This window comes from Myxocyprinus asiaticus, chromosome 11 (genome assembly GCF_019703515.2).
Source record: "Myxocyprinus asiaticus isolate MX2 ecotype Aquarium Trade chromosome 11, UBuf_Myxa_2, whole genome shotgun sequence".
NCBI classification, from domain to species: domain Eukaryota; kingdom Metazoa; phylum Chordata; class Actinopteri; order Cypriniformes; family Catostomidae; genus Myxocyprinus; species Myxocyprinus asiaticus.
The window spans coordinates 11,860,975-11,879,415 of NC_059354.1; the positions used below are offsets into that span (position 1 = coordinate 11,860,975).

The following is an 18,441-nucleotide window of genomic DNA, read 5'->3' on the forward strand; positions in this document are numbered from 1 at the left end:
AGTCAATTATATTATTTAACATATCCTACCTCTTCTGCATTACATTCCCTTGCACTGTATAAAACAGCTTTGTATTTGTAAATACTAATATATATATATATATATATATAGTCTTATTGTGTATTTCTATATACTTATATTTCTATTTGCTTTTTATTTTCATTCCATTTTTTTATCATCTGTCTTGTTGTATTGTTTCTATGTTCTATGTTCTTTTTTATGTATTCACAGGCACAATGGAGCACAACAGACAGGCAAATTAGAAAAAAATGAAATAATTCTACCAGAATTTAAAGGAAATAATATCTTGCATAAGGAGCTGCATGATGCAATGCATCAATTTATATTTTTCTTTGAAGGATGACCAGGAGTTATACGCCACATGATTGAAAAAGCACATGTATGATGCAAACCACCAATCTTTCAGTTACACAAAATCTGGTTTAAACAGTTTGAATTCTGGTTTAAATTGATGAGCGCGTTACCGTAGAGACCTAGCGCGCATGGAGGCTTCACGTCATTCCCCGCGGCATTCACGCACAACTCACCATGCGCCCCACCCAGAGCGAGAACCACATTATAGTGACCATGAGGAGGTTAACCCAATGTGACTCTACCCACCCTAGCAACCGGGCCAATTGGTTGCTTAGGAAGCCTGACTGGAGTCACTCAGCACGCCCTGGATTCGAACTTGTGACTCCAGGTGTGGTAGTCAGCATCTTTACTTGCTGAGTTACCCAGGCCCCCTTATTTATTAAAACCATGACAGACGGACTGTATATAATCCCATTAATTACCCGCAACTTTCCAAATAAATAAATATATGGACATGAGATATTGATTGGGGTTGAAATTGTGACTATGAAGTGACACAAGAAACATGGAAGGAGAAACATGAAACTAGCATATGTAGGGAATGGGGTACCTGGGACAATGGCCAATTATTATTTAGTGGTCATTATGCAAACTTGTTTGACTGCAGAGTGCCACAATTGACCAGTCAGAATCAAGCACTCCAGAGAGTTGTGAAATAAGTAATAGTCTGCATTTAAGAAGTGAATAGGCTATATATCACAACCCACAGTTACATCAGCTTTACAGTTTCAACACAATGTTGAACCGATGACGTTAGGCTACTTTCCACCATATTTCTGACCTGTTTTAAAAGGTGTGTATCTGCACAGAAGGAACGTTATAATAATGGTGTTGCAACACCTAACCTGTGAGCAGAGGAATGCTTCATCACTCTCACTACTACAAATTTACTAGACAAATTATTTCCTGCCAGCTAATGACAACTGATATCCTTAGGTCTTTCATGTACTGCCCATGAATGATGTAAATATTTCAAAATATTACTAGGGCTCAGGTAGGGATGGGTAATATAACTACATTTCTCAGCCTTTTGACTACATAGCTCAATATTTATGTATTTGTTGATAAGATTAACATAAGAACTAAAACAAATGTTTTAAGGGGAAATGCATTATTCAGCCCGGTGCACACACTATGATTTTAGCCACGATTCTGCCGTCTGAGACAAATTTTGGGAATCCTAAAGGATTTCTGTAGTCATAGGGCAAAATCGACAATCTTACAACATTTAGTGTGACAGGTTCACTGACAGCCTATTAATAGCCTTTGCGATGATCTTTAGCCTCCAAAGAAGTTCTGACAGTGTCAGAAATTTAGCATCACATTTGTTTAGTGTGAACGCTATTACGACGGCCAGATGAGACAGTCTGCACCTCTCTTGCACCCCAATTCACTGTTTTCAGAGAAACCCCGCTGAGTATGCTCCTTGGTAAGAAACCTGGGCTGTGTTTCCCAAAAGGATCGTAAGCCTAAGTAGAACGTAGAAACCATTAGCACCAACAGTCTCTACGATCAACTTAAGCTTGTGACGCTTTTGGGAAACACAGTCCTGCTCCGCGTCTGCACCATAGCAACATTTGTGCCCAGTTATCACTCTACTCAAGCTCTTTCAATGTTTTTTCTTCTTTTAATTTTATATAAAAAGTTTTAATAAATAAATAAGCAGAAAATACTTGTAGAAAAGTGTGACACTTAAGCAATATGAAAGCATTATTCCCAGAATTAAATAAATACAGAGCTTACAAAACCAAAATAAATAAATGATTGGGAACTTTATTTTAATTACTATTTTAATTGTAATAAATTTAAGATTCACACCACTCTAATTTCATTAAAAAAAGAAAACATATACAATTTATATTGGTAAGTATTTATGGGATGATTTAATCCAAATTAGCAGATACAACTATAGAAATCTATGTCATGTTTGTGCATTATCCATAGGGAATTTGCAAGCGCGATATATTACTAGCCCATACCTGCCAACACTCCCAATTTTACCAGGTTTCTCCCTATTTTCCACCCCTCCTCCCGCTGTACTCCTGATTTACAATTCCTCCTGATAAACTCACGATTTTCTGCATCCACACTTCGCTCATACGAGATCGTCCCTTATTTAGATATGAAATGAGGTGTCCCTTTTCGAATCAATACGGGACACGGTTTGTTCTGTAAGCAGGTCAGATGGCGTCACGGCTAAATCGTTCCAGATCGTTAATTTAACAATGATATAAGCTGGACATTTTTTTATATGGTGGGTAAAGGGTCGTCTTAAAAGTCCACACATTGTGCTGAAATGTGCAAATACTGTGGCAGTTGTGGTAAGGGACCGTCTGAAATGTCCACATATTGTACTAAAACTGTGGATTTCTTTTATTGAAAAACAGAAGGTTCAATATAAATATTCAATAAGATGTAAAAAATTACACAGATCCAACAATGTATGAATACAATCACTGAGTCATAAAGACAAGTGCAGGTGAAGGAAAAAAAAAAAGTAAATAAAAAAACGTTAAAAAAAACTTTTAATCCAACACAGATATATATAAGAAGATAAATAATTGAAGAAAATATTTTTGATAAGTCATGGGTCAGAAAAGTTCTCAGCATATAAGAAAGGATATACACTTTTTATTATTAATAACTCAAAAAGCATTCATTGCCAAAACTGTGAAGGATGTGGCAAGGGACCCTCTGAATACAGGGTCAATTTCTTGGTATTATTCATATTCAATGTAGCATTACTGACCGGTGCTGTCGCTCCCTATACGTATATTATGCAGTCTGCGTGGTTTACCTACTCCCTAGGGGGGCACCAAAAACTCCACCAGCTAGGGGGGCACCAAAAACTACACCGGCTTCCATTACTCACACCACGACTAACGCAAATTGCATTCAGCACAGATTGTGTGGGCATGTTTGTGCCACTGCCTAATCAGCATAATTCCTATAATGAATTGCTAAAGGAGAAAAGACAGCGTGTGGAAATAAACAGCGCTTTTACCGGGTGCAATTCATTCTTAGTGAATTCTTCCTGTTAAAAAGTAAGCAATGTTGCCGCAGAGTATTTTTCAGTAAAAGAACCTGAGGAGGAATGATATTTAATCATTTTCATTAGGGGTGCACCAATCGATTGGTCAGCAATTTTATTTGGCCGATCTTCATATTAAATCTTTGATAAACCATTGGCCGATCGTGCTTAGATTCAGGGCCGATCTTTTTTCAATTGCATCACGCATGTAATCACATATACTCTGCTACTATAATGAATGAGCACTTGTTCAGCCCTTGAAACATGACACTGTGGCCTCTGAAGGGTGAGTTATTGGCAATTCTAAGCATTTGCAAATTTACACTTTTAAATATGCCGATTTGTTTTAAAAACTTGTATGAATTACATGTGTATGAATATTAAGGTGCCCATCTTCAAGAGTCATTGCGGTAGTAATTCTGACCCGCTGTACAGTTAAACACGGATAGGACAAAGATACTGCAAACAGATGTAAAAATTAATTAAACAACATAAACATGCAAATACAAATCTGAGAATTCATGATGTAATGAGAGTAGCGAAAATCAGGGGTGTGGTGCGATAGACAGTTTAGGCAATTATACGCGCTTTCAGTTTCAGTCCCTCCAACTTGCAAGCTTTCTGTGTCAATCGTACATGTGTGCTCTCAATCTCTCATCAGCCAATCATCCCAGCCCAATTCTGTGAGAACCCTGATTTAAATCAGAGTGATATATACATGTTTGTCACAATAACACTAATAATACTAATATCAGTTTAACCTTCAATAACGGCACTTCATCTTCATGCAGTTGCTTAATAGTTGGTGATTTGCTTTACAACGAAACACCAAAGATGGTAAACAAATCATAGATACTAATGATTTCTCATTGGGGTGGTTTTGGAGCTTACAGTGGGTATATCTCTCAAGGTGCGGCCACTCATACCTTTGCACGGCGAAATTCTGTGGGTGAAATACAGTCATCTCAATGGGAATTTGCGCGATCGTGAATTTTGTGCAATGGACTTCCGGTGGCAAAGAATTTCCTCACGCGGATTGAAGTTTGGTGATCTTTGAGCTAACTTTCGCCTCGTTGTTTGGTTTGGCAACGACCTCAGTGTGGGCGGTGCATCATACACAGCTACACTGAATATCCACAATGGACAAGGATGATATTTTAACAGTGAGTTTCTTTTTAACTCCCAGAGTATAACGTGCAGTAGCGTTGTCAAAAGTACTGGTACTTCGGTACCAAGTTGATACTAAAATAAAAAAAGATTTAACGATACCAGTGTTTCTGCAGTACCGGTAGTACCGAGCACCGACTCAATCCGGTACCAGTGCGCAGTATGACTGAAACACGACAACTTTAAAATGCTCATTTTGAGCATGTGCTGTTTACTCCTTACACTGAAATGATCAAATTAAAATCTTAGTGATTTATTAAACTGCTAAAGGCTGCAATCTTAGTTTGGAAGAGATGCGTACTTTGAATGAATGAATTTAACTCCGACTGCTCATGCATAATGAGAATCATTCACGACATGTTGTATCAGATGACAGAGCAGAGCACTAAGCTACTGTGAACCACACAGCACATGTAAACTGCATATTTAAATAGATAAATCACAGCATTTGTGCTTTACTCTCAACTTAACTTTATTTATATAGCATTTAAAACAACACTGACCAAAGTGCTTCACAGTAATAAAATTACCACATATACAAACACCAGTAATTTAAAACACAAAATACAAACACTCCAAAACTGTCCTAAATTTAATTTGTCAGACTCAAAGGTCAGTGTGAAGAGATGAGATTTCAGATGCGATTTAAAAGTCTCCATGTCGCAAACTGTTTATCCGGAAAGTGAAGCACATTTCAAAATATAAGCTAGAGCCCTGAAATTGATTAAATTGTGACAGAAATATATTACAACTGTATAGTGAAATGTAATATTCACTGTATTGATAATAATAATAAGCAATATATCACAAGTAAGACTGCTGTTGAATAAAACTTTGGTCAAAAAAAATAAATGCAATGACAAGTTAAAAAGTTATGTTCCCACTTGTTAAAAATACAGTGACAACACTAACGTGCAGCATTAAAAAGAGGTTGCTTAGCAGTGATTTTTTTTTGCTGATTTCACACGGGCTCAACTTCCACCCATGCCAGCTTCATCTGCGGAATTTCACAGTGCAAATATATGTGACCGTGCTTTTATTTTTGAATCTGTCTGTGCTGTGTGTGATGCTCTTATGCCGTTTTCTGGTTGCCAGTATGCCAATGATTTTTGAAAGTGACAACAAAACTATTCATAACTGTTTTAATTCAAATAAATGTTAGCCTTTCACAATTAATGTAAATTGAATGTAATTTCACAGTGTGGGACATTTACATATAATTGCAAATGTGTGGCAAAGGGCACTTTAAAAAAGAAAAATCTGTTATCAGATCAGTATCGGCCAATCACAGTGTTAAAATATCGGTAATTGGCATTGGCCTCAAATTTTCTGGTCGGTGCAGCACTAATTTTCATTTATAGCAACAATATGCCACTACATACATTTTTACTAAAACATTTTTATATATGAAAAATGCCACATTGAGAACATTTTCCAAGTGGTGACACAAGCAATCAATCTGTGTTGAATCGGACTTATTTATCGAATCTTCACAATTAACAATTTGAACACACAAGTGAACTGAACTGCTGAAATGTTCAAATCAAGTCTTTGCTAGCGTCCAGTATATATAGTACATTTATCCTAATTAAGTGTAGCAGAACACCAAATGAAGCAGGAACCTTAGCAGCTCAGGACACCATTAGCTGTTCCAGGATTTTTGACTGAAAGTGGATTTAAGCAATTACAGAGTCCAAATATACCTCTGCTGTCCATGACCTGACCTCACTACCACCATTCAGAGCTCTCAAATGAATGCAACCTTTCATTGAATGCAACCTTTGTGCGCTTTTCACAATTTGCCATCTTACTTTTGAAATCATCACAATTACAAGACCACAAGCCACTTTCAAAGCCACGGCAGACACTAACTCCATATTAGTGCAAATGTCTACAAAACAAAATATTCACCTACTCTTCACACTTGGAGATCACTTCTGCCGATTAAAATGAAAAATGAGACACCTGACAAAAAAAATAAATAAATAAAAAGTAGGTGACTTTTGCATATCAGCATGTCATTACACCAAATTATACTTGGTATATTTGGTTTCAACTTCAAAACCTGCTTTCTGAAAATCTAAAAATACTTGGATTCCCTCTGTATCTTCTCGTAATGAAAATACTGAAAGACTGAACATAATTTTCTCATTATAATGGTCAAATTAATCTGACACATATGATGATCAGAGGAACAAAGCCCTCCTGAGACACTCAAATAAAAGGCCTTACATTCATAATGTAAAATTGTACATATGTTTTCCATCTTTTCATGTTTTAAATTTCTTCTAATCAAGATTCTGTACGTATCTGAACAGAAATGCTGTAGAAACCTAATCTAAAAAATAAATAAATAAATACAAATTAAAGACCAGCCACCACCAAAAGCATGCCCTCTTTTTAGCTGTAAAACACACCTTTTTAAATGCTGTTCTAACTCCCAGAACAATAGCTTCATGGCCATTTCGTCTCGGCCTTGGACCCTGAGGACTGTTTCTCTCATTGATGTGTCAATCAGCAGTCCTCCAAATACAGAACTTATTCCTCTATTCCTCACAAGGCTCAGGCGCACACACGTGCAATGCACAAAGAGGCATGGCCAATATTTCCCTCCTTTTATCCTCTTCAGCAGTAGTAAAGGAAAAAAAACACCAAAAAGGCCAGTGGCTTTGTAGTCCAATCTTCACCAGTCTCCACTGTAAGGTCTTTGTGTATCTTACAGGGAAACTCGCGAATGACTGGGTGAAAACAAGAGTAGGGCAAGCTGTGATGTCACGTCATTGACGAGATCACGTGACTGTTACATAAACCAGCAACAGAGAATAAAATATTCCCAGAGATCACTTCTCTCTCATGCGCAGAGCTGTCAGCCCTCAACAGCAATCCAAACGATCCCGTCCCAATGTTTTTTTCTTTTCCCTCTCTTTTTACCGACACAGAAGCGTGACTTTCTCCCCTGTGGAGAGAAGAGATGGGCCCCTGCACTTGAGCCAGGACTTATCTTGTCACTTCTCATCAGTATTGCAGCCCGATGCAGGCTTACAGCATCCACGGCTGGTGAAGCCCGCACACGTCTCCCTAGGTTTAAGCTGCTTGCAGTGAAAAAACAATATGGACCCTAACAATGGGAGCGATTGTACCTGTTCAAACAACACTCAGTGAGGGCTTTGAATGGCACTGTGAGGCTTATGTGCTTGCGTGTCTTTCTGCGGCCTACAAATATCTCATCAGCAGGAATACACACCCTCTGAACTTCAACTTGTCGGCATCACCACTGACTGTAGCTTTCCACTGACTCAGGGTGTGTTCACACTCGGTAGGTTTGGTTCGATTAAAATGAACTCTGGTGCGATTTCTCTGTTAGTGCGTTTCATTTGAACAAGTGTGAACACTGTCACCCGAACCTTGATGTGCACCAAACAAGCGGACCGAGACCGCCTGAAAAGTGGGTCTCGGTCCGCTTCCAAACGAACTCTGGTGTGGTTCGATTAATATTTGAACGCAACATGGACCAAAGACGTCTAAACGGACCAAAAACAGGAAGTAATTTGCCAAATACTGACCTCAAGCACACCTGGTTCTTCTCATCATAGGAGCTATGTTGCCCATTACAGTTCAGTACAGGTGTCGGAAGCGCTGTCAGCCGCCCTTGCAGCATATCTTTGTTTGTGTGTGCAACGGAGGAATTCCTGGTGCTGTTTTGACTCCTTTACACATTTTATTATCTCTTCGTTTGATCTCAGCTGGTAAAAATACCACCATATATACATATTATTTAGCATTTCGCCCAGCAGCCAGCATTGTTTTGGATGTTTGGCAAGTTCCGTCAAAAAATATGCGTCATAAAAGCTGTCCAGTCAGGTTGTGACTTTTTCCTGATGTCTTTGGTTTTGTATCATTAGGTTCGGTGTTAAAAATGCCAGTGTGAACACTAAGCGAACCAGGACTAAATGTATCATTTTCTTTTTTGGTCCTGACCAAGAGAACCAAACTACAAGTGTGAACACACCCTCAGAGACTTTGAAAGTTGGCTTCATAACACTTGAGCTCAAAGGAATTGAGCTTTATTTCTTGTCCAGTAAAGTACTGTAGTTTTAAATCGCTTAATTTCATTGTCTGAAACAGGCCTGTCATGTCATGAGTCATGTTTTTACATAATACCAATTACTGGACTTAATCACAATAACCACAATCAATTTAATTGGAATTTAATCACATAGTGTCATCCAAGTAAGATAATTTTTATGGAGTCTCTTTCTGGTGCAGTAGTGCACCACATTCACACTAATATATTTTCATTTGAAACTGCATTGGTTTCGCTACGTTTATGCCTCTCATCCACACTAGAACAGTGTTTACCCCCACTGGAAACGGAGCGTTTAAAAACACTACCCATTACTGCATATTTTGGAAAACAATGCCGTTAGGAAACTGAAAGTGAAATTTTCAAACGAAAATGGATTGGTGTGACCAAAGAACAGCTTGCATTATGCATAATTGTATGAACACAATGCAGTCCTGTTTCACTTTCACATTTAGGTAATTCCAAAAAATTTTGACCATTACAGGCTTTTTTTTTTTAGCGGAGATGACAGCATTTCTCCAGATTTGTAATGAGCCTATTTTAACCTCCTGAGACCAGAACGTGACTGCTGTGTGCATTTTCCATTTCCCTGTTTGATTTGTAAATAGTAGCCCCAAATAAACATGCAAAAATAAAAAATAAAAAAAATAAATAGTTTTCCTAAAAACAGATGTCCTCATATGGGGACAGCAGGACTAAGTTATTAAATTTTAAATACGAAGCTATAAGAAAGTCAGATTTTTTTTTTTTTTTTTTTTTTAATCAAATTGTTTATCATTTTTCCAGGAGTGTTGGTTATTCATGTTTTTGAGATGTTACAGACATTACAGCTGATTTTCTGAAAAGCTGCTTTGGAACAATGTGTGTATTGGGAAAAGCACAAATAAAAAAAACTATACAAATAAAAATTATTTGTCTTGATTTGACTTACAGCATGTTAAATGTTTTTATTAAAAAAAATTAGGAGCACAGTCAAAAATATAGGAGCACAATTGTAGTCCAGTTAATGTGCCACAATATACCATGCACAAAAACGCATTAGTAAACTGAGCTCATCAGTTAGAACAAAATTCAGAAACATACTGTGAGTCATGACAAAGGAGCTTAAATTCTTATAAACCAAATGTAATATTTCCAGTTAATTTGACAAAAAACACAATGTTCAGTCTTTGAAGTGTGGTCCTCTTAAATGTATTTAAGAACTCTAAATTGACATCTGCACTGCTGAACACAAATGTTCCTGTCACACAATGTACAACAATCAGATGCTGCATATTTCAGTTAGCCAGGCTTTTAACTTTTAAAGTAAAATTTGATGCTTTTCATTTCATTCAAGCTGACTAAAACCTCTCACACAACTTTTTCATGCTTGCTCTGTTGACTGAAGGGATGAAAAGCAGCCAATCGCAGTGTGAAACATAACTATTGCGCAGTGTAGATGCATTTGGGAGTTGTCATTTTTATTCCGATTGTACTATACAAAACTTCATGAGCTTCAATCTAGGGTCGGGAATTTTTAGGCACCTCACAATTTGCTCAGATTCTGGGAGTCACAATCCGATTTCAAAATGATTCCTGATACATCTACATTTCATTCTTATCGATTATTCTGCTGTGCAAAGGCAAAACACAGTAACTTTACACTTTGACCAAAATTGGGGTCCTTAGACTGTAAGTTGTCCTGTGACCGATAGGTCACACTCAACTATAACCAGGTTGCAGTAACTACAAAATCCACACTCAAATTAAGTAACTGTTTTGTTGGTGTACAGTGTATTTACAGCCTTTGTATGGCAGTATTGTCATTATAAAAAGTGATAAACACTGACCTCTTTACACAAGAAAATAATATGCCTATTGGTTTTCAAAACTCAATACTATTAAATTAATTCAACTGATTATGTTAAATAACTTTTATATATTTACAGTATTGTTAATCATTTTTATTTAATAGTATTACATTTTTAATTAGAATAAATCTACCCGAGGCCTTTTGATTTAACTACAGGTTGATTACATGAGATATCTGCTTCTGTGACAGTGCAGATGTCAGCATCTCCTTTCCTCAACGCAGGTGATAAAGCCGCACAAATAGCGGGATTATTAATTAAAAAAAAATCTATCAAGTGTTTCGTATGCGCTGTTCCATCTGTTTGCTCTGCGAGCAGAAGTCTCACCTGCTTAACATTTGTCAAACGAGCCGTCGGGGTGCGCACTCTTCCTGATGAGTGAGAGATCGGCAATGTGCAACAGCAAATGAAAGAGCGCAAGAGGAGTAAAAGACATTGGGAAGCAGCAGACAAAAAATAATCAGAAAATAAAAATAACACTCACGTATCCTGAACCGCTGTCTCATCATCATTAGCTCGTATTTCATGTTCTTTGTTGACATGTAATCATGAAATCAACTCTCCCGTTGTCATGTGAGCAAGTTTGAGAATTATTTTTGGGATCGTAGTTTCATTAGGAGACGATTGGTGCGTGGTTGATACATCCAGTCTGTGATCAGTTTTGTAGGATGCTTCTTGCTTTAGGATATGCACGTTTTCTAACATCTGTCTCGGGCGCACGCATAAGTGCCACTGCGCTGCTGTGTTCTCAGAATCGATTAATCGAAGAATCAATTTTTTTCTCCCACCCCTACTTCAATCAGGTCACTCGCACAGGTGTGCCTAAATACTTTTTCACAGCCAAACACAGTAATTTTCAGTCGCAAATGCGTTTAACAACGAGCTGAAAGAAGCCAATCCATTTCTTCGCATAACACGTGAAAATGTAAGCGAGGATGTTAATTTTCCCCACGAGCACGGAGGTAAATCAGACAACCTCACATTCACACTTTTTACATAGTACAAACACTTAAATGTTGACATGTTACAATGTTAGGTTAAAATGTTGTGAATTTTGTGTTAAAATGTGTACCTGACATGACAAGTAATTTCATAATTACACTACATGGAATTTGTAAACTAAAAAAAAGCTTAAATGTGGTTAAATCATGAAAAACAAGACACCGAAATCTGCACTGCTACTGTCTTAATTTTGTTACAATTATTATAATTGCACTTTTTTTTTTACTTTTATTCTTCTGTTTTTATACAATGTGCATATCAGAGGCTCTTTAGTTTTGTATTGTACTTTCGTTGAAGAAATATGCATAGTGCAGTCATGTATAAATGATCCTTCACAATAAGAATTATTGCCCATCAGCCACTGTGTTTTCAAAATAAATAAAAGATTCAGTTTTCCCTGCTGTACCAAAACCATACCGAACCATGACCCCAAAACCGAGGTAAAGTTTTAATGCGAATAAATTACTTCCAAGTGTGTGTTTGTATGATCTGTACGACAACTAAAATGCCAGCCAAAATGTAATAATCCTGGCATCCCTAACCTGAAACCTGGGCAGCCACAATATTTACATGTAAAATAGACTAACGTTATTTGAATAGTTGCAGAGACTCGAGAGTTACGTAAAGAGAGCAGCTGCAATGGACACTGTTTAAACAGCTGTGTGGGAGCTTCTGCTACAGATGCATACAGAAGCCCTGTAGTAAGCACCTTTGTGGAGACTCAGGAGTCTTCCATGCCACAAATGTTTTTTTTTAAATTTTTTTAGAAAGGTTACCTGATTAAAATAGTGTATTTAGACAGGCAAGACTGTCACTAAGCAACCTCTCTGTAACCAGTCAACCTCCAGTGACTGTAACCTATCTGCAAGTAAAGAGTGCATGCCATTGTACACAGCACTCAACTTGACCACAGTAGATTCTGTTTTTGCCTAATTTAGATTCAGTTTTTGCCTGATTAAGACACAATCAGTGTCAGACAATTAATGGGAGTGGGGGGTAAAAGTGCCACTGAAATTGACAGAGAGTACCCCCAAAATTCAAAATGTAGGGCCAACAAATGTCCCTGTAATGAATGCTCTGTCTTTAAATATTATTTTTTTATTTTGATGTATTTCCTAGTATTTTATTCTTAGACTAATACATATTATCGTATTAAATATGCAGTCAGTGCTGATTTAAGTATATTCCTGATTTACATTTATAGGTGACAGCCTTACTGAATTAATTCAAAATGCATTTGAATATATTGATTAGTATTGATTAGTAAATTAAAGTATTTAAAATAAAAGGACGGCATTTTTAAAAAAATGTAATGCTCCCATAAAAGGTCAAATGCGTGATGTGTGTCATTTTTTCCCCAATGGTAAAATGCTTTCTCTTAAGCCATCTTAATATAAAAAGACAACTGTGAGAAAGCCATTTGTAGGCTGATTGCCCTGAAAAGTGTAAACACTGTAGCATTATCAAAACATTGCTCTTTTAGTTTCAGCTTCTCAACCAGCCCAGCACAGCAACATGGGCTCAACCAATGCTATGAGTTTGGTTTGATTAACCAGTGGTAGATATTTTATATTTATGAACAGTCATTATTTTTGCAATTCTGCTTGGTAATACTAGTGATGCAGACGTTACCCTATGTATTCAGTTATAATTAGGAATTATAAATCAATGAAAAACAATTTAATCCTCATTATGTAAAAAAAAAAACATTATGCGTCAACAATGCTTTTAGTGGATTCCCAGAGATCTGCGGTAGAGTGCAGATCATTGGGAACACATTGTGGGATTTCAACACAGACAAACGAAGGCCACATTGCCACTGCGTGAGAGAAAGTGCCATTTAGCCAATTGGGCTGACAGCAGCAGGTTGCACAACAGAGCTCTGTCCTGTATTCTCCAGCTCAAACTCTGACAGTGCAGTGCACACAGAATAGACTGGACAACCTCAGCAAGTTTCACTCCATGAGCAAGAGAAGAAGCATTTGAGAACAGTCTCAGTGTGCTTGCTGCACATTTATTGCTTAGTGTAATACAACGGCGCTTTTCTAAGAAGGTACTGACAGCAGATGGGTGTGCATATTATATATTTTAAAATTCCATGAAATACCTTAAAGGAAATTATATATTTTTAGCAGAGACTATTAGCATGTACTTCAATTAAAGTGGAAAATGATTTCCCCTCTCTCACCCTTACTTTCCAGTCTACACTCTAAATAACACTAAATAATGCTATAAATACAGACAGGATAAAAATAGCAAATTCTGACATGAAACAACTTTTTACTTCTGTTTTTTGTTTCTTGCATGGGGCAAGATTTCATTGGAGTCCCGCAGGTTTGCGTGCTGGGCCTTAATTTCTGTAGTGTGGTGTTTGCCTCTAGCGTTTAGGGAATTGTGAATGGTCACAAACTTCCTCAAACGTGTGATTATGTAACTGTGCTAGAATTGTGCACACAGGTATAAATAATGAGGAGTGAAACCTAGAGTTAGCAGGATTAACCCAAAAGCAAAACAGCCACAGTGAAGTCTTGGGTCAAGTCATTGAATTACTTTCCACTACAGAAAGCATGAAGGCCCGCGGCTAGAATAGTAGAAGCCTTCTTGACTTGCCGCTGTTGTGCGCACCAAATCTGCACCGGTCCGCCCTCTCCCTTTGTCTGGAAGCACTGTAGCCTTTATATAAAGTGACAGACGAGGCACTGTAGAGACATCAGACTCTGGGAATTCACGCACCCGTTTTATTTTGTTGTGTGAAACTTATGGCTTCTTTGCACGCAATATATTTTAGTATTAATGGATCTACAGCAATTGAAGTGCATTTTTCTCAAGTGAACACTTCAAAAGCTGTACAGTAAAGACTGAGACAAACAGCTATTGAGATCGTTGGGGCTGACTGAGTGGGGCAATAGCTGGGATGTGGGCAATTTGAGGGGGATCCCAGAGGGGGGTTGTTTACATTGTACACGATGTTCTTGATACAGACGGCCAGTCAAGCACAAGCATTACTTCCACTCGAGCTCCTAATGCGATTTGTGGACTTTTCTGTATGTTTGCAGACACGGTCGCGACGTGGCGAATGGCGAAATTATGTGGGTCTGCCATCATATATGTACATTTTTATTGGCCAAGTTGGCATGTCCTCAACATCCCACTTTTATGATTGTCAACTAGAGTAAAAAATTACACTCCTTTAAAATTACAGAAACCCATAAAACAAAAATGGAACAATTTAGGTTTTATTAAAGGAATGGTTTACCCAAAAATGAAAATTATTTTCTAAAATTCTAATTATTTACTCACCCTCATGATATCCCAGGTGTGTATGACTTACTTTCTTCAGCAGAACACATTTGAAGAAAAATAGAAAAATATCTCAGCTCATTATGTCTTTAAAATGCAATGGGATGGTAATTTCTCTTTTAAAGCTCCAAAAATCGCAGATAGTCAGCATAAACGTCATCCATACGACACCAGCTGTTAAATTAATGTCTTCTAAAGCGATACGACCAATTTGGTGCAAAAAATGATCAATAATTATGTGCTTTTTAACTATAAACAATCACTTCCGGTAAGATTCACAAGAGGGCTGAAATCATGCGGCCTTTCGTGTGACGTATTCACATTACCATAATACAGACGTAATCTCACGTTCTCCACTTGGTTGAGAATTGTTTTTTCCTGTGTTGACGTACTTTCTAGTGAAACACGAAGTTCCGTGGGATATCCTAAAGGGCTCATCCCTTATATCTTAAATAGCAAAGGGCTTTATTTATGTAACCGACATGAACTATGATTTGTTTCTTGCTAGTTGGTATTAGGGGGAGGGACATTATCATTTTAAGACCATTTCTTTGGTCACAAAATCTGTGCAGTGAAGGTTGAGTCATCAATATTTAATGTCAGTTATTCCCAGTAGAGAAAGACTGTGAATCTGTGAATAAAGGTTAGTCAGCTTTCAGGAGTACACTAGCATATAGCTTTAAAGCGAATAGATGTGTAATACAACTCGCAAAGTCAGTAAAAGTTCAGCCAAAGACGAACTAACATTGTCCAGGGGAAAGTTGACAAGCATCCATCTTATAATTACTTTCTCCCAGCAGCCTGTATTGCAGAATTAAGACTGTTAACTTCTACATATCAGGCATCTCACTGCACAAAGACAATGTGCATGCTTTGCATCTGCTGCATGATTTAATTGAGACTCGAGTAATCACTAGGATAATTAATTGAGCACTAGGATAATGAGAGGACTCCGAAGATCTCGGACCATCTCCATCCATCTGACTGTTATATCGAAGCATAAAAAGGATGGGGTATCTTCTCCAGACTGCATATGAGAACACAATGTTCTTAATGCAACTCTATAGGATGTGTACTGTGCGTGAACAGCAAAGGATCAAAAGCACATGGTTCTCAGATCAAGTTCACAGACTAAGCAGTAATTAACCTGGTGTAATGAGAGAGGTAACAGGCATGCCATTTCAGCTCATGAATTATATGGTTAAACACACTGATCATTCTCTGTTCATTTTGAACAATATTAATAAAATAAAGCTCTATTAACTAATATATTAATATACTAACTACATTACTGTTACATATTTTGAAAATGAACAAACTTCTATTTGTGAAGTTGTTCTTGCTTGTTTTGCTTGAAGTGTGCTACATTTCTTTGAAATATCTTGGTTACATAATGCACAATCATTTACACATTCTTAAGTGTGGCTTAAGTATCCAAATACTATTTGGGGTCACAGTATAAAGGTATTACATTGGCAACCCTCTTGATATTGGTATCAGCCCATAAAAACTCCATAGTGGTCCACCCCTAAAATAAAGTGTTATGCAGCTAGGAAAACCTTATGTATATGCACACACAACAACTGAGGAAATCCACACAGTGTATTCAGCCAATAATTTACTCTGTCTCTGTTGTCTCTTTTTCTCTCAAAACTAAACGGTGTTGCCTGTTTTTCTAGATTCACTGAGCCGACTCCCCCGCCTGCTGCCTCTCTCCATCTGTCATGTCAGTCTGTGACAAGCGTTCCTATCTTTCTGCCCTAATTCTAAGAAGAACGTATATGCTCAGTGCCAACTGGTAGAAGCCAGTTTGCTCTATGGAAAGAGTCGTGATGAGAGCGCAGAGTCGTCGCAGCAATGAGATGGGAAGTATTCCAAACCCTCCCTCCTCCACAGCGCTTGAAAACATCAGAAGCACCTCTGCAGTCGTGTGCTGGCCTGTGTGAGCAATCACACCTACAGCATCACAGTCTAATCGCTTGGCAATAAGAGGTGAGTATGACAATGCTGAGTAAGGCAGCATACTTGCCACGACCTGAGAAACACAGAGACATTGGCTTAGTGTTGCCATGTTGTACGGCAGTAGTTTTCACCACAATGACTGAGGTGATATAATACAATGTGACATTTATAAATAATATAATAGATTTTTAGGTAAATGGTTTAGCTTTTTTCTGTGATTTATTTAGCACAAAGCTCACTTTGATAGAATTACAAGTTACATCCCAGTTAAAGTTATGGCCTAGTGGTCCACACATGCTGACATGTTAAAAGGAATACTCCGGGTATTCAGAGATATTATCGATGAGAACAGACAAAGAGTGTGTGTGAAAGCGGGGTATATATGCAGTCCTTGATTAGCCACTAATGATATGCAGGTGTGTGTAATCAGAACTCAGGGGAGAGTGAGCACGATGGCAGTGAGGAAGAAAGAGAGAGAGAGAGAGAGAGACCGGTGGATCCATGACAAAAGGTGCACGATTGAGATACACTATATTGCCAAAAGTATTCGCTCACCTGCCTTTAGACGCATATGAATTTAAGTGACATCCCATTCTTAATCCATAGGGTTTAATATGACGTCGGCCCACCCTTTGCAGCCATAACAGCTTCAACTATTCTGGGAAGGCTTTCCACAAGGTTTAGGAGTGTGTTTATGGGAATTTTTGACCATTCTTCCAGAAGCGCATTTGTGAGGTCAGACACTGATGTTGGACGAGAAGGCCTGGCTCACAGTCTTCGCTCAAATTCATCCCAAAGGTGCTCTATCGGGTTGAGGTCAGGACTCTGTGCAGGCCAGTCAAGTTCTTCCACACCAAACTCGCTCATCCATGTCTTTATGGACCTTGCTTTGTGCACTGGTGCGCAGTCATGTTGGAACAGGAAGGGGCCATCCCCAAACTGTTCCTACAAAGCTGGGAGCATGGAATTGTCCAAAATCTCTTGGTATGCTGAAGCATTCAGAGTTCCTTTCACTGGAACTAAGGGGCCAAGCCCAGCTCCTGAAAAACAACCCCACACCATAATCCCCCCTCCACCAAACTTTACAGTTGGCACAATGCAGTCAGACAAGTACCGTTCTCCTGGCAACCGCTAAACCCAGACCCGTCCATCAGATTGCCAGATGGAGAAGCGTGATTCGTCACTCCAGAGAACGCATCTCCACTGCTCTAGAGTCCAGTGGCGGCGTGCTTTACACCACTGCATCCGACGCTTTGCATTGCACTTGGTGATGTATGGCTTGGATGCAGCTGCTCGGCCATGGAAACCCATTCCATGAAGCTCTCTACGCACTGTTCTTGAGCTAATCTGAAGGCCACATGAACTTTGGAGGTCTGTAGCGATTGACTCTGCAGAAAGTTGACTACCTCTGCGCACTATGCGCCTCAGCATCCGCTGACCCGTCATTTTACGTGGTCTACGACTTCGTGGCTGAGTTGCTGTCATTCCCAATCGCTTCCACTTTGTTATAATACCACTGACAGTTGACTGTGGAATATTTAGTAGCGAGGAAATTTCACGACTGGACTTGTTGCACAGGTGGCATCCTATCACAGTACCACGCTGGAATTCACTGAGCTCCTGAGAGCGGCTCATTCTTTCACAAATGTTTGTAGAAGCAGTCTGCATGC

General features: G+C 38.4%; 1 protein-coding gene across 2 annotated transcripts in view; it reads right to left on the minus strand.

Annotated features, from left to right (window-relative positions):
- LOC127448555 (TSC22 domain family protein 1-like) overlaps positions 1 to 18,441 on the minus strand; it is an 81,220-nt gene that overhangs the window by 7,459 nt on the left and 55,320 nt on the right. The window contains exon 1 of one of the 2 annotated variants that reach the window (XM_051711192.1): positions 6,991 to 7,297. The exons of the other annotated variant lie outside the window; for it this stretch is intronic. Coding sequence (XP_051567152.1) covers positions 6,991 to 7,076 — 86 coding nt within the window. The 5' untranslated portion in view covers positions 7,077 to 7,297. Of the gene's footprint in view, positions 1 to 6,990; positions 7,298 to 18,441 lie in introns of those variants that run through there. 2 annotated transcript variants of the gene reach the window in all.